Source organism: Rhinatrema bivittatum, chromosome 2 (assembly GCF_901001135.1).
Source record: "Rhinatrema bivittatum chromosome 2, aRhiBiv1.1, whole genome shotgun sequence".
Classification (NCBI taxonomy): domain Eukaryota; kingdom Metazoa; phylum Chordata; class Amphibia; order Gymnophiona; family Rhinatrematidae; genus Rhinatrema; species Rhinatrema bivittatum.
The window spans coordinates 28,008,363-28,032,624 of record NC_042616.1 but is presented as its reverse complement, the minus strand read 5'-3'; the positions used below and the strand labels follow the sequence as shown (position 1 = coordinate 28,032,624).

Below are 24,262 nucleotides of genomic sequence, written 5' to 3'. Positions count from 1 at the left end.
CTGAGAGTGTGTCAGTGTCTGTGAGAGCGAGAAGTTATGGTGAGTATAAGAGCATGAATGTGTATGTATGTGACAATGTATGTGTGAGAGAGAATGGATATGTGAGTATGTGTGAGAGAGAGAGGATAACCTCCTAATCCTTGACAATATCAGGGTGACTGGAAATCAAGAGCTCCCACGTATGGACAGCAGGGGCTTTTTAAAAGTGGAAACTATTCTCAAGATCAAAATCACAGAGCAAATAGAAAGATATGGTTTAAGGGAACAAGCACTGTCAGCGTCTCTTTGCCTGCTATGCTCTGAATTTTGACCTGGATAGTCAATTATAAGTTTGTTAGAAAGAACTGTTTTGAACTGAGCAGTTAAACATTTTGATCCTTCTTGAACCTTTGGGGATACAATACTGTTTGACTACAATTCTTGATTTCACTTGAACTCTTTATCACTCTAAGGGCTCCCTCCAGACGCAGTCTAAGAATTTGGCTTGATGCTGACACTTTGAACCTGTTTTGCTTGCCTAAGTATAATAAATCTTTTTTTGAACTTTATGGACATTGTGGGACCTTTGATGTCCTTCCTCCTTTTATTGGTTATCCATTCTTGATGGTTGGACTATTGCCTAATACTATTATCTACTTAATGGAACACAGTCAGCATGGCTTTACCCAGGGCAAGTCTTGCCTAACAAATCTGCTTCATTTTTTTGAAGGAGTTAATAAACATGTGGATAAAGGTGAACCGGTAGATGTAGTATACTTGGATTTTCAGAAGGCGTTTGACAAAATCCCTCATGAGAGCCTTCTACGAAAACTAAAAAGTCCTGGGATAGGAGGCGATGTCCTTTCATGGATTACAAACTGGTTAAAAGACAGGAAACAGAGAGTAGGATTAAATGGTCAATTTTCTCAGTGGAAAAGGGTAAATAGTGGAGTGCCTCAGGGATCTGTACTTGGTCCGGTGCTTTTCAATATAAATATAAATGATCTGGAAAGGAATACGACGAGTGAGGTTATCAAATTTGCAGATGATACAAAATTATTCAGAGTAGTTAAATCACAAGCGGACTGTGGTACATTGCAGGAGGACCTTGTGAGGCTGGAAGATTGGGCATCCAAATGGCAGATGAAATTTAATGTGGACAGGTGCAAGGTGATGCATATAGGGAAAAATAACCCATGCTGTAGTTACACAATCTTAGGTTCCATATTAGGAGCTACCACCCAGCAAAAAGATCTAGGGGTCATAGTGGATAATACATTGAAATCATCAGCTCAGTGTGCTGCAGCAGTCAAAAAAGCAAACAGACCAAGATGGCTGCGGTCTGAGAGGCTCCGTTTTCCTCTTGCGAAACCGAGGGAGAATATCCAAGCATCTCCCTCATTAGACCCTTCCCAGCGATGGATTGAATGTTTTCTTACTCCAACACCACCGTGGTGCCTGACTGAGCAAACGCCGACACTGCTGGCTGAGGAAACACCGTCGAGTCCTGGTGCACCGAGGACTCCCTTCCCCTCTCTTTTGTTTGAGGCCCGGAGGAGCAGGCTTGCTGCCAGAGAGCCACGGGATCAGTCGGGGTTCAGCGGCACTTGGAAAGACTGCCCTCCATTGTCAATGTGTGGTCTCTGCTTGTGTTAAATTTATAAATACATTATTTAAAATAAAATAAGAGGAGTTACCCCTTGGGAAAGAGATCTGGGCGTCACAGCGGATAATACATTGAAATTGTAGGCTCAGTGTGTTGCGGCGGTCAAAAAAGCAAACAGGATGTTACGAATTCTCCATGGTGAGACCGCTCTCGAGTACTGGGTACAATTATCATCACCGGATCTCAGAAAAGATATAGTTTCATTTGAGAAGGTCAGAGAAGGGCGACCAAAATGATAAAGGGGATGGAACAGCTCCCCTATGAGGAAAGACTAAAAAGGTTAGGGCTGTTCAGCTTGGAGAAGAGAAGGCTGAGGGGGGATATGATAGAGATCTATAAAATCATGAAAGGACTTGAATGGGTAAATGTGAATTGATTACTTACTCTTTCAGATAATAGGCGGACAAGGGGGCACCCCATGAAGTTAGCAAGTAGCACATTTAAAACAAATTGGAGAAAATTCTTTTTCACTCAGCGCCCAATTAAGATTTGGAATTCATTGCCAGAGGATGTGGTTAGGACAGTTAGTGTAGCTGGGTTTAAAAAAGGTTTGGATAAGTTCCTAGAGAAGTCCATAAACTGCTATTAATCAAGTTGACTTAGGGAATACCTACTGTTATTACTGGCATTACTAGCATAGGATCTATTTCATAATTGAGTACTTGCCAGGTACTTTTAACCTGGATTGGCCACTGTTGGAAACAGGATTCTGGGATTGATGGACCCTCAGCCTGACCCAGTATGGCAACTTCTTATGTTCTTATTGTATATGAATGGTTTCTGTCTTGTGTGGATTATTTGATGCCTTTTTATAAAAGATTTCATCCTGAAGCTTTTATCACACTCAGCACATGTGTGTAGTTTCTCTCCTGTGAGGATTCTTTAGTGCATTTTCAGATTAGATTTATGCCTGCAGCTTTTATCACTCAGTGCAGGTGAATGCTTTCTCTGTGGATTATTTGGTGCATTTTCAGTTCTGATCTCCAATGGAAGCTTTTATCACACATAGTGCATTTAAATGGTTTCTCTCCTGTGTGGATTATTTGGTGCATTCTCAGTTCTGACCTCCAATGGAAGCTTTCACCACACTCGGTGCATGTTAATGTTTTCTCTCCTGTGTGGACTACTTGATGCATTCTCAGTTCTGACTGCCAATGGAAGCACTTATCACACTCAGTACATGTGAATCGTCTCTCTCTTGTGTGGATTACTTGATGTTTTTTCAGACTAGATTTCAGCCCAAAGCCTTTATCACACTCGGTACATATAAAGGGTTTTTCTCCCGTGTGTATTATTTGATGTATTTTTAGACTAGATTTCGACCCAAAGCTTTTATCACATGCTGTACAGGTGAATGGTTTCTCTCCCATGTGGCTTCTTTGGTGCCTTCTCAAACCTGAAGTAAAACGGAATATTTTATCACACTTGGTGCATGTGAATGGTTTCTCTCCTGTGTGCATTATTTGGTGCCTTTTCAGTTCTGATTGCCAATGGAAGTTTTTATCACACTCAATGCACATGAATGGGTTCTTTCCTGTGTGCATACTTTCATGCCTTTTCAGAAGTGATTGTTTTCTGAAGCTTTTATCACACTCAGTACATTTAAACGGTTTTTCTCCCGTGTGCATTAGTTGATGATCTTTCAGGTGACATTTGCGCTTGAAGCCTTTATCACATTCAGAGCATGTGAATGGTTTCTCTTCTGTATGAATGAGCTGGTGCTGTTTCAGTTCTGATCTATAATGGAAGCTTTTATCACACTCAGTACATGCAATTGGTTTGTTTTCCATGTGGATCCTTGTATGCTTTTTAAGCTGACAATGACCATTCTCATTATATTTAAATGATTTTTCTACTGTGTGACTCTTTTGGTGGTTTTTTAGTTGTGATGGACAAATGACGTTTTTATTGCATTCACTAGAAGGAAATGGTTTCTCTCTTATATGATTCTTCTGGTGAGCTTTCAATATTACTTTACTTTCAAAACTTTTTCCACATTCGCTGCATGAAAAATGTCTCACCCCAGGATGCACTCTCAGGGATTGTGCGAGGGATTGCTTCCTCGTGAAGCTTTCCCCACAGCGAGTCACATTCTCGGCAGAGGCTCCTGCTGGGTTTCTTGGACTCTCCTCTGGTTTACATCGAGTCCAGCTGGTTTTCCCCCAGTCACAACATGGGCAGGTATTCCTTCTCTCTTCCTCTGATACAGTTTTAATCACTTCCAGATGTTCTGTGGGTTCGTCAGGATGAGTCTCATTTCTTCTCTTGAATTCATCAATTTCTGGATAAGAAAATGAAGGACAGACATTACTTGATGTGAGGGACAGCCACAGTGACAATGGTCAGGGTATTCTAGCATTAACACAACTCAGAGGGAACAGGGGTGTAAAGCAGCCACGCCCCCTCCTCTCTGTAGCATTCCAGCCCAGTGCACAACTTATTAAGAGGTGGGATGTGCCTTCTGGACGCATGACCAAAAGGCACATAAAGGGATCAGCGCGTCCAAACTCCAGCATAGATAACAGCGCTCATCACATGTAAATTCCAGGCTACTGCCCTGCAATCCAATAAATTATCCCTTGCCCAAAGCACTCTTGTTAACAAGGCAAATTTTACGAAAGCCCCAGAGCTTGCGATAAACGTTGCCGCTCATCAAGGGCTCACAAACAATGGAGAAATTACTTACCTGATATTTTCGTTTTCCTTAGTGTAGACAGATGGACTCAGGACCAATGGGTATAGTGTACTCCTGTTAGCAGTTGGAGACGGATCAGATTTCAATCTGACGTTAGCCCCTAGTACATATACCCCTGCAGGAAGTGCAGCTCCTCAGTATTCTCCTCGAAAAGCATTGTGGATATATGTGTGACTGACTGATTTGAATAACTTGAATAACACCATCTTGCTTGGTCTCCCTTCATCACACACCAAACCATTGCAAATGGTCCAAAATGCCTCCGCCCGTATACTCACTAACACCAGGAGAAGAGAACACATAACCCCTATCCTGATGGACCTTCATTGGCTGCCCATCCACTTCAGAATAATCTACAAGGCCATTCTCACCTTTTTCAAAAACATCCATCAATTAGCTCCAATCGATCTCCATATCCCCCTCCGATTACACCATTCAACAAGACCGACAAGAGATGCTTACAAAGGATCACTTCAAGTTCCTCCAGCCAAAACCACCAGACACATCACGCTTAGAGATCGGGCATTCTCCACAGCCGGTCCAACATTATGGAACTCCATCCCCCCAGATCATAGAACGGAACCCAGCCTCTCAACTTTCAAGAAAAGACTCAAGACCTGGCTGTTCACGCAGGCCTTTCCCAACTCCAACATTATGTAACTCCCATCAATCAACTCGCTTCGCTAGTATTAGCGTTAATAGCCACCTCTTACAATGTTATTTATACAATGTTATTCATACTTATATATAATTATCTGATCTCCATTTTCCTTCTCACTCCAAGTTATTGATTTCCCTGTTATATGTAACTGCTTTTCTGCACTATTGTTCAAATTGTAAAGTTTTATTATAACTACACCCCTGTTTCTTGTGAACCAGCATGATGGGACTACTGTCTTGAATGTTGGTATATAAAAAACTTAAATAAATAAATAAAAAGAAATAAACTTCATAACTGGGTTAAACTTTATAACTTGGTTAACTTGATCTGGTCGAATTGGCTATAGCTAGAGACTGCCAGTGCCTTCAACCAGAAAGCGTCGACACCTGGCAGGGTGGATGCCCTAGGTAAATGAAAACGTGGCTTACCTTTGAATCATTTGAAAGACCATGTGTAATGGCAGCCGAGGGTGGGATGCTGAGTCCATCTGTCTACAATAAGGAAAACAAAATTATCAGCTAAGTAACTTCTCCATTTCCTAGTGTGTAGCAGATGGATTCAGAACCAATGGGATGTATAAGAGCTACTCCCGAACTGGGTGGGAGGCTGCCCGTGACCCACTTAGTACTGCCCTTGCAAATGCCATGTCCTCCCGGGCCTGGACATCCAGGCGGTAGAACCTGGAGAAGGTGTGGATGGAGGACCATGTCGCCGCCCTGCAAATCTCGGCGGGTGACAACATCCTAGTTACTACCCAGGACACTGCCTGGGCTCTGGTGGAATAGCCCTTGACTTGTAGAGGCGGCGGCTTGCCTGCTTCTACATAGGCCGCCTTGATGACCTCTTTGATCCAGCAGGCTATGGTTGCCCGCGAGGCCGCTTCCCCTTGTCTCTTCCCACTGTGAAGGACGAATAGGTGGTCCATTTTTCATACGGGTTCCGACATTTCCAGGTATCTGGATAGGAGACTGCCGATGGTGAGGTGGCGTAGACTTCGAGCTTCTTCCGAATTCTTAAACTCGTCCGGTGATGGCAGCGAGATGGTTTGGTTGAGGTGGAAGTGTGATACCACTTTGGGAAGGAATGAAGGAACCGATCGAAGTAGGACATGTTAGAGAAGTAATATAGGCATTATAACACAACTGAGATAAAGGTTAACATTGGAAGTAATCGAAGCAATATATTATTGATGAAATGCAAGTTATAGTTAGAAGCGTGCAATTGTCCGGTCTGCTCCCAGGCCTCACAGTGCCCCCGACTCCCTCCTGGATTTTATATGAGATGTGGGGCCTGAGAGCCGAGCAGATGCTAAGTCTCACTCTGGATCATTAATATTCAGTTTTCCTACCAGAGTTTGGGTCCTGGAAATAGCCACTAGGGCAGCAAGTGAGGGTTGAGGGTAGGTCTTGGGAAGAGGATCTGCTGGCTGGGATGCAGGATGCAGTGCAATGGATGCAGCTGCAGAGCAGTCTTGCTTCCTCCTTAACCTGCTGCAGGGTTGAGGGTGGGAGTTAGGAAGAGGATCTGCTGGCTGGGATGCAGTGCAGTGGGTGTAGCTGCAGAACAGGTCTTGCTTCCTCCTTGTCCTCCTGCAGGGTTGAGGGTGGGACTTGGGAAGAGGATCTGCTGGCTGGGATGTAGGATGCAGTGCAGTGGGTGCAGCTGCAGAGCAGGTCTTGCTTCCTCCTTATCCTCCTGCAGGGTTGAGGGTGGGACTTAGGAAGAGAATCTGCTGGCTGGGATGCAGGATGCAGTGCACTGGGTGCAGCTGCAGAGCAGGTCTTGCTTCCTCCTTGTCCTCCTGCAGGGTTGAGGGTGGGACTTAGGAAGAGGATCTGCTGGCTGGGATGTAGGATGCAGTGCAGTGGGTGCAGCTGCAGAGCAGGTCTTGCTTCCTCCTTGTCCTCCTGCAGGGTTGAGGGTGGGAGTTAGGAAGAGGATCTGCTGGCTGGGATGCAGTGCAGTGGGTGTAGCTGCAGAGCAGGTCTTGCTTCCTCCTTGTCCTCCTGCAGGGTTGAGGGTGGGACTTGGGAAGAGGATCTGCTGGCTGGGATGTAGGATGCAGTGCAGTGGGTGCAGCTGCAGAGCAGGTCTTGCTTCCTCCTTGTCCTCCTGCAGGGTTGAGGGTGGGACTTGGGAAGAGGATCTGCTGGCTGGGATGTAGGATGCAGTGCAGTGGGTGCAGCTGCAGAGCAGGTCTTGCTTCCTCCTTGTCCTCCTGCAGGGATGAGGGTAGGACTTAGGAAGAGGATCTGCTCCCTGCAGGAGAGAGCCTGGAGCTCCGAGGGCAGAAGTGATGGAGACCAGGAAGACCATCTTGAGCGTCAAATCCTTGAGCATAGCACTCTTCAGCAGTTCAAAAGGAGGACCGCTCAGAACGCAGAGTACCAAATTGAGACTCCAAGAGGGGCAGAGAGCATGGACCGGAGGCTTCACATGTTTGACTCCCTTCAAAAAACAAACAATGTCAGGGTGAGATGACAGAGGAGCCCTGTCCAGATGACGGATGAGGGAACTGAGGGCTGCCACTTGGACCCGCAGCGAATTGTAGGCTAATCCCTTCTCCAGACCTTGCTGCAGGAAGGACAGTATTTGGGCTATTGAAGCACGACGTGGAGAGACGTGGATGGAATCACATCAGACCTCAAAAACCTTCCATATCCTGACGTAGGAGAGAGACGTGGAAGTCTTCCTGGCCTTGAGGAGGGTTGAAATAACATCCTCTTGATAACCTCGTCTTCTTAACTGGCTCCTTTCAAAAGCCAGGTCGCAAGACAGAAGCGATCTGCCCTGTCGAAAAATACTGGACCCTGATGTAGTAGGTTCGGTAGATGTCCCAATCGAAGAAGACCGTCCACTTTGACGTTGATCAAGTCCGCAAACCACGGCAGTCGTGGCCATTCGGGCGCCACGAGGATGACAGGTCCCTGGTGGGCCTCTATTCTCCGAATTATTTTTCCCACCAGGGGCCAAGGCGGGAACACATAGAGCAGGAGATGACGTGGCCATGGTAGGACTAGGGCATCTACTCCTTCTGCGCTGTGCTCCTTTCTGCGACTGAAGACGCGTGGAGCCTTTGCATTCCTTTGGGTGGCCATGAGATCCATGTGGGGGGTTCCCCACCAACGGAAGAGAAGCGCCGCTGTGTCCTCGGTGAGTTCCCACTCCCTGGGATCTATGTGCTGTCTGCTTAAGAAATCTGCTTGCACATTGTCCACCCCGGCTATGTGAGACTCCGCCAGGCGAAAGAGGTGTACGCAACTGTGGTCGCATTGTCAGAGAGAACCCTCACGGCCCGATGTTGAACCAGTGGGAGGAAATGCTGCTATGCGAGGCGGACTGCTCTGGTTTCCAGCCGATTTATCGGCCATGTCTCCTGAACTGACGTCCACTGCCCCTGCGCTGATTGGGTTTGGCATACCATCCCCCAGCCCGAGAGGCTGGCATCCGTGGTAAGGATTACCCACTGAGGAACCTCCAAGTCCACTCCCTTCAATAAGTGATCCAGACTGAGCCACCAACCTAGGCTGTCCGTGGCACGATCCGATAGGGGAAGGAGGGCATGGAACTCCTGTGACACCGGCTTCCAGCGGGAGAGTAAAGCTCTCTGCAGAGGATGCATATGCGCAAAGGCCCAAGGAACCAAATCGATAGTTGAGGCCATGGAGCCCAGAACCTGGAGATAGTCCCATGCTGAGGGAAACGGGAGGGAACGGAAGCTCTGTACCTGAGTGATGAGGGACCGAGCTCGATCCAGGCGAAGAAACACCTTGCCCACGCCAGTGTTGAAGTGTGCTCCCATAAAGTCGAGCAACTGCGAGGCAGTGAGACTGCTTTTGGTGAAATTGACGATCAAGCCCAGGGAGTGGAGGAGCCGCAGAATCTTGTCGACAACCTGTTGACATAGGTTCCCTGGTCTTTGCCCGAATGAGCCAGTCGTCCAGGTAGGGATGAACAAGAATTCCTCCCTCCGTAGGGCTGCCGCCACTACCACCATGACCTTGGTGAAAGAGCGGGGCGCAGTTGCGAGGCTGAAGGGCAGCGCCTGAAACGGGAAGTGTTGCCCCAGGATCTTGAAGTGCAGAAAACGCTGATGCTCCTTGAGAATCGGGATGTAGAGATAAGCCTCCGTCAAGTCCAAGGAAGCCAGAAACTCCCCGTGGTGAACTGCCACAATGACAGACCTCAACATTTCCACCCGGAAGCGAGGGACTCTGAGAGCTCTGTTGACCATCTTGAGATCGAGGATTGGACGGAAGGAGCCCTCCTATTTGGGGAACACAAAGTAAACAGAATAGTGGCCGGACCCTTGTTCCGCTGGAGGGACCGGAAGAATGGCTCCCAAAGCTAGGAATCGGTCGAGCGTCTGACGAACAATGAGGTCTTCTTCACTGGGCCGCACGGGGAGAAGAGGAACCTGTCTCTTAGTGGCCGAGAAAATTCTAAAGCGTAGCCGTGCTTTAGAATATCCAGGACCCAGTGATCCGAAGTAATCTTGACCCATTCCTCGTAGAAGAGACGAAGCCGTCCCCCTATCCTGAGCATCGAGGAGTGGGCCGGTACAGCTTCATTGGGAAAACTTGGACGAACTCCCCTGGGAGGAGTTAGCTCGGGCTGGTCTACGACCTCAAAAGGAATGGGACTGGGATCGAGCTGACGGCTGCACTGGCGAAAACGTCGCTGACCCCTGAAGCGACTCCTGGAGGAGATGAACGTTCTGGAGGTCCGTGGCCGATCCTCAGGCAACTTATGTACTTTGTTCTCCCCGAGAGATTTAATGATCTGCTCAAGGTCCTCTCCACAAAGCAACTTTCTCTTGAAAGGCAAAGATCCCAGCTGTTGCTTGGATGAAGAATCCGCCGACCAATTGCGAAGCCAAAAGGAGTCGTCTCGCAAAGACCGCAGAGACCATCGATCTGGCCAGGACGCGGAGGAGGTCGTATAGCGCATCTACTCCATAAGCTATGACAGATTCCAAACGCTCCGCCTGCTGAGCTTCCTCCGGAGGCAAGTCTTGTGCACTGAACAGTGGCTGAAACCATCTGAGACCTGCACGCTGCATGAGAGAGCTACAGACAGCGGTTCTGACCCCTAGAGCCGAGACCTCAAAAATCCTCTTGAGGTAGACCTCGAGCTTTCGGTCCTGGAGATCCCGGAGAGCAGCGCCACCCGTGACCGGGATTGTCGTTTGTTTAGTGACCGCCGTTACCAACGCGTCCACTTCGGGCACCTTGAGGAGCTCTAGGTACTCTTCAGGGAGGGGGTAGAGCTTGTCCATAGCTCTGCCCACTCTGAGGGTGGCACCAGGGATATCCCACTCCCTGGACAACAACTGGAGGAGCATCTCATGGAAAGGGAAAGTCTGTGCTGGGGGACGCAGACCTGCCAGGACGGGATCCCCCTTCTTGCCAGAGTGCTAGACCCCGGAGTGGCCTCCGGGGCATCAATATCTAATTCTCTCAGAACATGGGGACTTAGAGGGTCCAGTTCTTCACTTTGAAAAAGACGCAGGACCCTAGGGTCATCTTCCTCGACCTGCATGTGCGCCGTCTGATCATCCAAATCAGGATCCGGTAGTGTAGGCAGCAGAGGGTCCTGAGGTGCCAGAGCTGCACAGCTGGGATGTGGAACCAGCCGGACCCTGGAGGACCCTGCCCCCGAGCTATCATCTAATCTGCTCTGTTTGGCAGGTGGTGGTCCGGGGGCTGGCTCCTGCTGCTGATCCAGCCTTGCTAAATAAGCACTGTAGAACAGGAGCACAAAATCTGTCAAAAACGGCCCAGGGGGAGGGGGAGGGGGTCAGGAGGAGCCCCCACCGAGTTCCCCGAAGTTGTAGTGAGATCCAGAAGGTCCACGGGGGTCAGGAGCGGCGGCGACGGAGAAAATCCGAGGTCAGAATCGCCAGCGGGCTGCGCTGGGGCAGCCAGCTCAGGTGACAAAATGACCACCGTTCCTGCGCTAGATGGGAACGGAGAACGTGCTGCCGAGCGGGTAGCTGGGCTCGAGGGACCCTCCCCGCCGGGGAGGCACCTGGAGCAAAGGCCTTCCACGGAGAGCCAGGACCCGGGCTCTCCACAGGCTTCGCATCGCGAAAGTCGCGGCATGGGGGGAGGGAGGCAGACAGCCCGATCAGGAGATCACCCCCGAACTGAGCCCAGAGCGGGAATGAACCTCCACTCAAAAGGAATGACGACTTTAAGTCCCTCTGAAAACTCTGTTGATGAAAGTTGTTTTGTTTTGTTTTTTGAGCAGAGGAATGTCACCTCTCTGCTAGCGCTGCCCCGAGGCAAACGGCTTCTCGGGGCAGCGTCTCGTTGGAAGGAGGGGGAGTGGTTGGACCGCCAACTATCACCCCTAAAATGGCACAAACACTCAGACCTATGGAGAAAAGAAGACAGAACTTACCCCACATGCAAGAACAAGGTAAACAAATGGAGACAGTCCTGCCTCGGCACTGAGAACCCTGACTAGCTTCAAAGGGTCCGAGGAAATTCTACTCTTTTTTTTTTTTTTTTTTTTAAATTAAACTTGATCCATCCATAGACAAGAAAGAGACAACAAAAAAAAAAAGGCAAGCTAATGTTCGAAGTATAAGAGAATACGAAGGGGGAGAATATGGAAGGGGGACATAACCACCATCTGGACTGATCCGGGTACCTACAGGGAACTCCGGTTTGTGCGTTCAAGCGTATGCTGGGAGGCTGAGTCATGCCCTCCGGGTACGCCGAAGTTGTGCGTGTAGGTCGGATGCGCGCTCATTAAGGGGCGCGCAGGGTTTTTAACTTATGCGCCTGGCACAGTTGAGCGTGTGGCTGTGTGCCCGGCACACTTGTGTGCATCGCTGTGCGCACGGCCCTTATGCGCGCACCGGTGTGCGCACAAGTGATTTTGTGTGCACGGCTCACCTCTATGCGCACGGATCGGATCAGCGGACAGGGTGGAGAGCCAGAGAAAATGACGACGGCGGCCACGCGAGCAATTTGGCGACCACCTCGGAGGGTCTCCACGTGGGAGGACCCTTGTATCGGAACGGGGTCTAACCCGGATAGGGCTGATCCACCCGGTAACACTGACGCCAGCTGGCGATCTGTGTGGCTATTCGAGTCTCGGAGACCGCAGACTTTTAAGAAGTTTTCTACCTTTCCTTGTCTCAGCATTTCCCGGTCTCGTTCCGGGCAGTCTCCGGCTGTGGGGGGAGAGGGAAAAGTACCTTCACCGCTGCACTTGAAGTTGCACCCGCTGCCTCTCAGCCGCACTCGTTGCTGGGGGCTAAGTCCACGCCGGGGATCGGCTGCCGGACCGAGGCTTAACCTCTGAGGGATCGCGAAATCACCTCAGCAATTCTCAACTGGGGGAGGGACCCGTAGATATCACCACAGGAGAGTGGGGCTCGTCTGTAGAGATAAGATTTCTTCTTGTTTTGGATTTCTTTGGTTAGAATACTCTAATGCTGTGCAAGTGTGCATAGAGTCCCGAACTGCTATGGAGACGGAAGAATACTGAAGAGCAGAGCTTCCTGCAGGGGTATATGTACTAGGACTGACGTCAGATTGAAATCTGACTCCGTCTCCAACTGCTATCAGGAGCACACTATACCCATTGGTCCTGAGTCCATCTGCTACACGCCAGGAAAAAGAAACTTAAAGAACAATGACTGAGAAACTTACCTAGGAGTAATTATGAACAGAGAATAAGACTGCAGGGTCCCACAATGAATGATCCTGCATTGAAAAATTCCCGAAAAATCAGGAGAAGCAGTAGAGTGAGAAAGCAAATATTGCTTACCTGTAACAGGTGTTCTCCCAGGACAGCAGGATGTTAGTCCTCACATATGGGTGACATCACAGGATGGAGCCCAATCACGGAACACCTCGGTCAAAGTTTCTAGAACTTTGTCTGGCACCTACTGGGCATGCCCAGCACGGCACCAACCCTGCAGCTAGCAGGGGTCCCCCCTTCAATCTTATTTAAAGCTATTGAAAGTGCCAAAAAATAAAATAAGAAAACGTAACGAACCCAACACTGCGGGGTGGCGAGCGGGTTTCGTGAGGACTAACATCCTGCTGTCCTGTGAGAACACCTGTTACAGGTAAGCAACAATTGCTTTCTCACAGGACAAGCAGGATGGTAGTCCTCACAAATGGGTGAGTACCGAGCTGAGGATGCACCAAATGTACCCAATGGCGTGCAACAGGCACAACAACTGGGGTGAAATTTGATAGAGGGCATCCTGAACCCCACCGGGCAGGCGGAAGGGTGTTGGTACGTCACGTTGCAAAAAGGCTGCGCAAGACAGACTGGCCGAAGATGGAAACTTGTCTTCCAGCCTTGTCTAAACAATAATGGGCTGTAAAGGTGTGGAGAGAACTCCAGGTGGCAGCCCTGCAAATGTCAGGAAGCGGCACCGAGCGTAGGTGTGCTCCTGAAGTCGCCATGGCCCTCACAGAGTGTGCTTTAACACGGTCTTGAAAAGGAATGCCCGCTTGCTGATAGCAAAAGGATATGCAGTCCGCCAACCAGGACGAGAGAGTCTGCTTACCCACAGGTTGTCCCAATTTGGTGGAATGGAAAGAAACAAACAATTGAGAGCTTTTCCTGTGGGCAGCTGTACAGTCTAGGTATAATGCTAGAGCCCGTTTGCAGTCAAGGGTATGCAGAGCCTGCTCTCCTGGATTAGAATGGGGCCTGGGAAAGAAGGTGGGTCGTATAATGGATTGATTAATATGAAACTCTGATACTACCTTAGGCAAGAACTTAGGGTGAGGGCGGAGTACTGCCCGGTCCTGCAGAAGTTTAGTGTAAGGCGGATAGGTAACTAGGGCCTGTAACTCACTAACTCTGCGAGCGAATGCGATTGCCAAAAGAAAAATCACATTCCATGTGAGATAGCGAAGATCACAGGATTGGAGAGGCTCAAATGGGGGTTTCATGAGCTGACCCATAACTAGGTTAAGGTCCCAAGAAGGGGCCAGAGGGCACAGTGGAGGTTTGAGGTGGAGCAAGTCCTTCAAAAAGCGTGTCACGAGAGGTTGTACTGAAATGGGAGGCGGCGACCGCACTGACATGCATCCTGATGGAAGACGTTTTTAGACCTGACTCTAATAAATGCCAAGAGATAGTCTAGAAACTTCGTGGTGGAACAGGTAAAAGGATCAAGTGACAGAGAGGAACACCATGACTTAAACCTGTTCCATTTGTAAAAATAAGATTTTCTCGTGGAAGGCTTCCGTGAAGCAATCAGGACACGGGAAACTGGCTCCGAAAGGTTGAGAGGCTGAAGAATTAACCTTTCAACATCCAGGCAGTCAGGGACAAGGCCTGAAGATTGGGGTGGCGTAGGCACCCGTCGTTCTGGGTGATCAGAAGCGGGTCCTTTCCCAGGGGAACATGCCTGCGAATGGAGAGGTCCTCAAGAATCGGAAACCACACTTGGCGTGGCCAGTGAGGAGCTATCAGGATCATGGTTCCCTTGTCCTGACGTAACTTCACGAGAGTCTTTGAGAGAAGTGGAAGTGGAGGGAATGCATAGAGGAGACCACTGGCCCATGAGAGGGAGAACGCGTCTCTTGGCTGTGAGTGTTAGCTGCGAGTGAGAGAGCAAACGTTCTCTACTTTGCGGTTTTGATGTGATGCAAAGAGGTCTATGTGAGGATAACCCAACACTGGAATATTGAGTCCGCTACAGTAGGGTTGAGAGACCACTTGTGCGGCTGAAAGGTTTGACTCAGCTTGTCTTCCAACACATTGTCCACTCCCGGCAAGAAGGTGGCCTTGAGGTACATCGAGTAGGACAAGGCCTCCGCCCATATCTGAGCAACTTCCTGACACAGAAGGTAGGAGCCCATTCCTCCCTGCTTGTTGATGTACCACATGGCCACCTGGTTGTCTGTCTGAATCAGGATGAACTGGTTGGACAGGCGAGCATATCTGATTGCTCGTAGCTTCAGGAAATTTATTTGGTGTTTGGCTTCCTCTGGAGACCAAACTTCTTGGGTTTGCAAGTTGCAACATGCGCTCCCCAACCGAGGTTGGAAGCATCGGTGGTAAGAGTTATTTGAGGATTTGGAGCCTGAAAGGGCAGGCCTTGGAGGAGACTGATCTGATTTTTCCACCAAGCTAGAGACTGACGAAGTGGGTCGGTGATGTGGACAATGGTTGATAGTGGTTGAATGGACGGAGTCCATTGTGACCTTAAGAGTCCACTGCATGACTCTCATGGCCAAGGATGCCATGTGTCCCAGTAGGATGAGGAAATGGCGTGCAGTTGAGCGGTGTTGAGACTGTAGCTGGTGTGCGAGAGAAAAGAGCAAGAGCTCGCTGTCAAGGTAGAAATGCCTTTGCCTGCAAGGTGTCCAAGACTGCCCCTATGAATGACAAAGGTTGAGATGGGACTAAGCAGGATTTTGCGTAGTTGATGAGAATTCCTAGCGAAATCAGAGTGTGTAAAGTAAGACGTAGGGACGACAGAGCAGCTTGCTGAGTGGGAGCCCTGATCAACCAATCATCGAGATAGGGGTAGACGTGTACACCTTGAGTCCTGAGGAATGCTGCTACTACTACGAGGCACTTGGTGAAGACTCGTGGAGCAGATGCTAGGACGAATGAAAGCACTCGGTATTGATAGTGCTTTGGCCTACTAGGAATCGCAGAAATTTGCGATGAGACGGAGCTATTGCGATGTAAGTGTAAGCGTCCTGGAGGTCTAGAGAGCAGAGCCAGTCTCCTCTTTGCAGAAGAGGAAGGAGGAAACCCAAGGTCACCATCTTGAACTTTTTTCGTTGGAGGTACTTGTTGAGGGCACGCAGGTCCAGGATTGGACGAATGCCGCCTGACTTTTTGTGGATTAGAAAGTACCGGGAATAGAATCCAAGGCCCTGTTGAGAGTAGGGCACTGGTTCAATTGCCATGGATTGAAGGAGGAGGGAGACTTCCTGATCCAGGAGTAGTGAATGGTCTGATGTTCCCCATGACAGCCGAAGTGGGGAATCTGATGGGACGGAGAGAAAGTTCAGGTGATACCCTTGAGAGATTATGGCTAGGACCCACTGGTCCGAAGTGATTGAGTGCCAGCTGTTGATGAAATGGCACAATCGACCTCCTACTGGTACATGCGGCAGTGGAAGCTGGCTGCTGCTCTCTATGCAGGAGTCAAAAACCAGAAGCAGGGCCCAGCTAAGGAGCTGCTTGTGGTTTTTGTTTACGAGGTTTTCGGGATTGGGCCTTTTGGAAAGGCCTTGTGGAACGACCTCTAAACGGTGGTGGATAGGACTTCTATGGACGGTAGAACAACTTTTTGATGTCCTTCCTAAATGGTTGTTTGGTCGAATATTCAGAAGGCATCAGAGAGAGTTGGCGAAGGGTCTCATGATGCTCCTTGAGTTGCGCCACCGTTTGTTGGATTTGTTTACCAAACAGACTGTCTCCGATGCAGGGCAGATCGGATAATCTATCCTGGACTTCAGGGCGCAAGTCTGAAGACTTAAGCCAGGCCCATCTTCTTGCAGAAATCGCAGCTGCAGAAACCCTGGAAGCAGTGTTGAAGATTTCATAAGAGGACCTTATTTCATGTTTTCCTGCTTCAAAACCTTTGTGAACCAGGGTTTGTAGCTGTTCCTGGAATTGCTGAGGCAGGGACTCTGCAAAGTCTTGTATTTGTTTGAATAAGACGCTATTATACTGGGTCATATAAAGCTGGTAAGAGGCGATCCGAGAGATGAGCATTGATCCCTGGAAGACTCGCCAACCAATGGCATCCAGGAAATTCTGTTCCTTGCCTGGAGGGAAGGAAGAATAGGGCTTTGAGCATCGTGCCTTCTTTTGGGCAGATTCCACCACCACAAATTGGTGATCCAGCTGAGGTTTTTGGAACCCTGGAGCTGACTGGACCAAGTATGTGGTATCTGCTTTCCGGTTGACTGGTGCTACTGAACCAGGGTAGTCCCAATTCTTCTTGAGAAGATCCAGTAGAACTTGGTGGATAGGGATGGAGGTGATTTCTTTGGGAGCATCCAGAAATTGTAACAGCTCCATCATCTGTTGTCTATCATCTTGCTCAGTCTGTAATTGGAAAGAAACCAGTTCAGCCATTTCCTTCACAAAATTGATGAAGGATAAGTCCTCTGGAGGAGAACGCTTCCTGCTTTCAGAAGGAGAGGATGGTATTGGTAAATCATCGGTGTCTGGAGACGAATCATCGGTCCAGGTGTCATAGGGATCAGCACCTGTCTCTCTAGGAACTTGAGAGGGGGACGAAGGTATTCCAGAAGGTCTCGGTCTGGGCTCTGAAGGCATCAAGGGAGCTACTGGAGGCACCGATGAGGGCATCGAGGTCATCGATGGTCGGAACGGCGGTGCTGATGGCTGCACCGGCATTGATGGTTGCGGTATCGGTAGGACTCCCGATGGAAGAAGACGGAACGGTGTTTCTCCTCCCGATGACAGAGCAAGTGGAGAAGGCACCGGAGCCATCGGTGACCCGGGATCCATCGGTGGAAAAATGGCTATAAGCGCTTCCATCCTCGAGAGCAGCGGTGATAGCGCTGCCGGAATGAGATCGGTGATCGGTTCCGCAATCGGTACCGGGGTCGGCATCGGAGGAAATGGAACCTTTGCATCGCCTTGTCAATGGCCTCCTGAAACATATGGTCCAGCTCTTCTGGAGCAACCAGCCCCGGCTCCGGAACAGAAGAAGGAGGCAGAGGTGTAGCTGGAGGGATCACTGTTAAAGGCGGTGTCGCGGTTCCCAATATCCATCTGGGTGAGGGTTGCCTCGGTGACCCGGTCTCAGAAAGGTCGATGCCTTTTCTGGATGGGGTTTCTTTGATGACTGCTCAGACGATGGTGAGGTCGATGATTTTCCTTCATCGATGGTCCGAGGCTTTCGGTGTTGATGCTTCTCCCTACAATCGCCTCGGTCCTGAGGGGGAGCAGAGGTAGTCGATGGCCAGGAAGTCGTTGACGGTTCGGACGACATCGAAGCAATAGACGGTGTCGGAGACTGAGAACGAAAGAGAAGCTCCATCTTCTCCATTCTGGATTTGCGACCCTTTGGTGTCATTAAGGCACATTTGGTGCAAGTCAGGACATCATGCTCACTCCCTAGGCATATTACACAGACTTTATGGGCACTGACGGAACCCCAACGCCATGGCCTTTGAAAAATTGAGCTGCGGTGCGGTCGACGGCCAGTAGGCCGCGAGGGCCAAATTCGACGGGAATCGACCGGAATCGGTAAAAAACTTACCGGAGTACCACGGAAGTAAAAATTGAAGAGGGGGACCCCTGTGGGGTATGAAAGTTCGAAGTAATTCCATGAGGAAAATTCTGTCAGGAATCTCTAAGAGCTCCTTAACCCGCGTGGCTACTGCTGCGCTGAAAAAAGAAGACTGAAGGGGGATCCCTGCTGGCTGCAGGTTTAGTGCCATGCTGGGCATTCCTAGGAGGTACCAGTCAAAGTTCTAGAAATTTTGACAGAGGTGTTCCGTGATCGGGCTCCATCCTGTGATGTCGCCCATATGTGAGGACTACTATCCTGCTTGTCCTGTGACAAAACCATGACCGGTGCACTCCAAAGATAGAGACTGAAGGGACCCTGCATGGACACGGGGTATAGTCCCCTCTCTCACTAACTCCTTCTGCACTTCCTCACATTACACTCAAGTTTTAACAACTCTGAATAATTTTCTCTCATCTGCACAGTTTATCAGCTCAGTCACTGCTCCCTTTTGCAGATCATTCATGAATCTGTTAATCAGCACAGGTCTGATATGGCCGGCGCCTATAAAAGTTAAACATGAAAGCTAATGGCTGTGCCATTCACAGTAACCCAGCTGTGCTGTCTGACAGTACCGCAGGTGGCTGGAAACGCACTGAGGGACAGATCATGTTATGTAAATCACACACTCTGCGGCTTTGGGTACCTGAATGTGAATAAATGACCCAGACACAAGCACTGCCTGTCACAGACACCCTGTGAGTGATTACAGAGATCTGCAGAGGAGCTTGTGAAGGGGTCTCTGCACTTCCACTCTCCAGCTCAGCAGTTTTACCCCGCTCCCTCTTATTCCTGCACTCACCTGAGCAGCTGCTTTTCCCAGTGCCTCCTTCCTCTGATCCCGGCTCATCCCTGATGTACGGCTCTTCCCCTCGCTCAATGTGGGATATAATCTCAGGGGTGATGGTCGGGGAGCCTGTTCCTGGGGTAAGAGCACTGCATTAGGTTTCTCACAGTCACTCAGTATAATATCACTGCTCATTTTCTGCAGGAGGATTGCACTGAAGGGAAAGATGCATTGAGAGAGACACTCAGATACCTTGTGCGCTGGACCAGGGCCCCAGAATGGGGCGTTTCCTATAGGTACAGAGGTGGGGGAATAAAGCAGGTTTCTCAGTATCCCCCTCAGAACATGTATGAGTACAGTGCAGTGCACATACATAAACTAAGCAAGACCTGACTGCTGATTACAGCCTTTTAGCCTCACAGCAATCCTGCTGGGTTCAGGATCCCCTGGAGTCTCTGTGCTCCCCCTGAGGAAAGGACCTGTGGGGTCTCAGAGCTCACACACCCTCTTCATCTGTGGATGATTCTGATCCCAGTCTTTTAAAAAGGGATCAGGGCCCACAGAGGGTCCAATCTCCTCCAGGGCAGGAATGGGTCACAGACTCTGCTGGTCAGGATTAGTATGGACTCTAGAGATAAAATCAATGGCTGAGACCCTTCCTTGTATGTCGGGAGTGTGTCCGATGATTCTCCTCTAAAACCACAAATCACCACTTCATCTCTCCCTCCTCACTACAATTATCTGAGCCCCCAGGTTCCTGCTGCAGATTTTTCAAGATTCTGCAGCAATTATGTGGCAAATTTGCATAAAGATTCGCACCTCAGACTATTAAAAACAAAAGTAAATTTTTTATTGAAAACCATTTATACTGTTTTAAAATAATATTTATCCCTCACCTCCCTCTTCCTCACAACAATTACTAAGAAATCCTTTCCCTTTCTATCCTGTTACACTCCTCTCCCACCTCTCCTCCCTCATTTATACCCATCCCCCTCCTCTTCCTCACTACAATTACTAAGAAATACTTTCCCTTTCTATCCAGTTACACTCCTCTCCCACCTCTCCTCCCTCATTTATACCCATCCCCCTCCTCTTCCTCACTACAATTACTAAGAAATACTTTCCCTTTCTATCCTGTTACCCTCCTCTCCCACCTCCCCTCCCTCATTTATCCCCATCCCCTCCTCTTCCTCACTACAATTACTAAGAAATACTTTCCCTTTCTATCCTGTTACCCTCCTCTCCCACCTCCCCTCCCTCATTTATCACCATCCCCTCCTCTTCCTCACTACAATTACTAAGAAATACTTTCCCTTTCTATCCTGTTACACTCCTCCCCCACCTCCCCTCCCTCATTTATCACCATCCCCTCCTCTTCCTCACTACAATTACTAAGAAATACTTTCCCTTTCTATCCTGTTACACTCCTCTCCCACCTCTCCTCCCTCATTTATCCCCATCCCCTCCTCTTCCTCACTACAATTACTAAGAAATACTTTCCCTTTCTATCCTGTTACACTCCTCTCCCACCTCCCCTCCCTCATTTATCACCATCCCCTCCTCTTCCTCACTACAATTACTAAGAAATACTTTCCCTTTCTATCCTGTTACACTCCTCCCCCACCTCCCCTCCCTCATCACCATCCCCTCCTCTTCCTCACTACAATTACTAAGAAATACTTTCCCTTTCTATCCTGTTACACTCCTCCCCCACCTCCCCTCCCTCATTTATCACCATCCCCTCCTCTTCCTCACTACAATTACTAAGAAATACTTTCCCTTTCTATCCTGTTACACTCCTCCCCCACCTCCCCTCCCCCATTTATCCCCATCCCCTCCTCACTACAATTACTAAGAAATACTTTCCCTTTCTATCCTGTTACACTCCTCTCCCACCTCCCCTCCCTCATTTATCCCCATCCCCTCCTCTTCCTCACTACAATTACTAAGAAATACTTTCCCTTTCTATCCTGTTACACTCCTCTCCCACCTCCCCTCCCTCATTTATCCCCATCCCCTCCTCTTCCTCACTACAATTACTAAGAAATACTTTCCCTTTCTATCCTGTTACACTCCTCTCCCACCTCCTCTCCCTCATTTATCCCCATCCCCTCCTCTTCCTCACTACAATTACTAAGAATGACTTTCTTTTTATGACCTTGGAGTTTCCTCCTGCACCTATTCAGTTCAAGGCTGGAAATGGTGCCCTTAGCCTTCATCCCCGATGTCTGTCATTTCAATGATGGTCCTGGGGATTACGGGATGGGGGTCATACACCAGGTTCACCTTTTGGAACCCTGCAATCACAGACCCTGAATGAAGCCACTAGGTGTCACCCCTGAGCAATTACCATGACTCCCTGCCCTCTCTCACATAAAAGCTATGAATGCCACCTCTGCAGCATCCACTGCCCCAGCTGTTTCAGGGAGCAGAAGACCCAGCTTCACTCACTAATGATATAATCCTCTGTTCTTCCCCTCCCAAAAATATGTGTTAAAAAAAATAAAGTCACTCATTACCAAGTGAGCTGAGGGTCTGATAATTCTCCTTCATCACATCCTTGTAAAGCTCCTTCTGCCCTTCATCTAAACACCCCCACTCCTCCTGGGAGAAATAAACAGCGATGTCCTCAAAGGTTACTGGGACCTGAAACACAAACCAGAAACTCTCAGCACCTTCTGCATCAGGAGACCTCCCAGTGCTGGGGATCAGGACAGCAGGGGGAAGGTTTCCAATATTTAAATAAATATAAATCTAATTCACTGTCACAGAACGTACAGTCCCAGAGCAAAATTATAGCAACTGGAAACCAGTAACAGACAGAATCTGAGACACCTGATCTCTCTCATTTTCTTCACCCCAGGTCTGCACGGGGTCCTATTAAAGTCAGGGCTGACTCTGCAGTGTCTCAGGTTAGAAAGCTGCAGAAGAGTTTGTATAGAGAGGGCAGGATTGCAGTGTTTCATAAAGGAAAATTAGTTTCTTACCTGATAATTTTCATTCCTGTAGTACCATGGATCAGTCCAGACACCTGGGTTTTGCCTCCCCTCCAGCAGATGAAGACAGAGAAGTTTTTTTCAAACAACCCTGACATATATACCAAGGTGTCACCCACAGTCACTCAGTCTTACATAATGTCAAAGCAGAATGGAACAAAACCAAACTAACCCACTATCTGTCCAACTATAATACGGCTGATACAAATCCCTTATTATGACCACACTATCACTGGAGAAAGGGGGGAGGGGGGCTGTTTACAGTAAACAAAGCCACATGATTTGGCTGCAGTGGTGGGAGCAGAGAGGGATTTAGGATGTGCATCATAAGTACATGCCTATGGTGCCAAATTCTGCAGACACGCAAAACCTGGAGTTACCCCACTCATTGATTTCTAGGGCAATACCACTCAATCCTAATCCTCTACTTATGAGCAACATAATCTTAAACCTGACCCTGGGTAGGGAGACAGGAGGCTGATTGCAACAGCTAAAAAAAAAGCAGGGAGGACTTTCAGGGGGAGCTGCAGGCAGTAAAGAGGAGGAGGAGATAAATGAAGGAGGCCGGTTGGTTGGAAGAATAAATGGGGGCAACTGGATCGAGGTGATGGGAGAGAGAAGAGGATGACAGATCCAAAAATATTTATTAGCCAGTCAAACTTTGATTTCTCCACCTCTTACTTCTTGTAGAGATTTTCATATTGGGATTTGCAGGATACATACAGGCGACCTGGAATGGCAGCTGTTGGAGACAGGATGCTGGGCTCCATGGACCATTGCTCTGACCCAGCCTGGCATTTCTTATGATTTTAGGGGCTGATGCAATAAGGTGTGCCCAGCCTAGCACAAGGGTTTACTCGCGGTTTGGTATATATTGTGGGTGCACAAGAATAGTATCCAATGGAGAAAAGAGATTAGCGCGTCCAAAACGTACGCCTTAACAAATACGTACCCAATAGCCTCCAGCACATCTAAATTGCATATAGATGAAGTCATTATTATAGCCCAATGCACATTTTGTAACGCAGGCAATTTAACTCCGGCTTCCGAGGTGGGGTAAAGCTGTGATAAATGTGTCCTCCCCTCCTTAGTATCATCCTAACTCTTGAATTTACTGCTTGCAGTGGAGAAAAATATATTTATATTGATTCGATGAAAAAGAAGCGCACTTTTCTCAAGGCCGCATGATTTAGAAGCCCTTAGCAATTGGGCACAAGATATAATAAACTTCGGCACCTCAGCAAAATAACCAGAAAGAAACCCGGTTAAAACGGACGCTCGGGAGTGCCCATTGCAATACTGGAGCACCAATGCAATAGAATTCTTTGAGCAGTACAAACGAACAATTCCCACCTTAGGGCGCCCCTTTTCACGCCGCCCTGATTTCCCTCCCATTTAAATATGTATCGGGCGCCCAGGGCACGTGGCTGCTCCTGCATCGGCCCTCCAGGGTTTATATTAGAGAGGGCAGGACGCTGGGGGCAACCTCCTACCTGAGCAGAAGCTCCTGCAGGCATTTTCCTCTCTGCTGGGGGCTCTTTCTCGGGCTGGGGAAGAGTTGAGTGTTTGCCTCCTGATTTTTACAGGGGGAGAGGACACAAGTTCCTTCTTCCGTCGAACTCTGCAGGGCAGCTCCTCCGAGCGCAGACTGATGACATCACATATGGGCAGGGGAGAGCGTTACACGGAGGGCACAGACTGATGACATCACACATGGTCAGGGCACAGACCGGTGACATCACAGAGAATGTTTTAAGTTGTGGCAGAGTCGGCTCTGGCTTACGGTTTTCTTTTTCCCAGAGACTCCAAGGAGAGGAGAAGAGTTTTATACAATAAGAATGCAGGAATGACCAGGCTGTGTTAAACCAGATTTTCAGTTCATTGTTTCCCTCTCTCACAGTGTCCTAAAAGAAAAATATCTTATTTAGCCTGGTAAACGCAGGCTGGAGGAGACCTGCTAACTCCTACCCTTGACTCAACCCAGCTAGCACAGAAATGCTCATCAAACTTTAAATAATTTTCCAACCTTTGTGTGCCTGTGATGAAAAATCCCATCTTTTACTCTGACCTACTCATTCTGTTTGGAACCTGAGGAATGATGCAGAAAGGGGCCGATGCAATTATGTGAGCTGAAAGAGCGGGCACTGAATTTTCAATGCCCGCTTTTGTAACGCACGCATGGCGCGGAGTTTATCGGCGGCCATT

The 24,262-nt window shown here is 48.8% G+C and overlaps 1 protein-coding gene across 1 annotated transcript; it reads right to left on the bottom strand.

Moving 5' to 3' along the window:
- Positions 1-2,291: 2,291 nt before the first annotated feature.
- On the bottom strand, positions 2,292-23,691 carry LOC115085880 (gastrula zinc finger protein XlCGF26.1-like). Its single transcript, XM_029592415.1, has 4 exons — positions 23,551-23,691; positions 21,581-21,707; positions 19,077-19,196; positions 2,292-3,926 (listed from the first exon to the last, which is right to left on the bottom strand). The coding sequence occupies exons 1-4, from the start codon at positions 23,572-23,574 to the stop codon at positions 2,572-2,574; spliced, it is 1,626 nt and encodes a 541-aa protein (XP_029448275.1). The 5' UTR covers positions 23,575-23,691; the 3' UTR covers positions 2,292-2,571.
- Between the last annotated feature and the right edge of the window lie 571 nt (positions 23,692-24,262).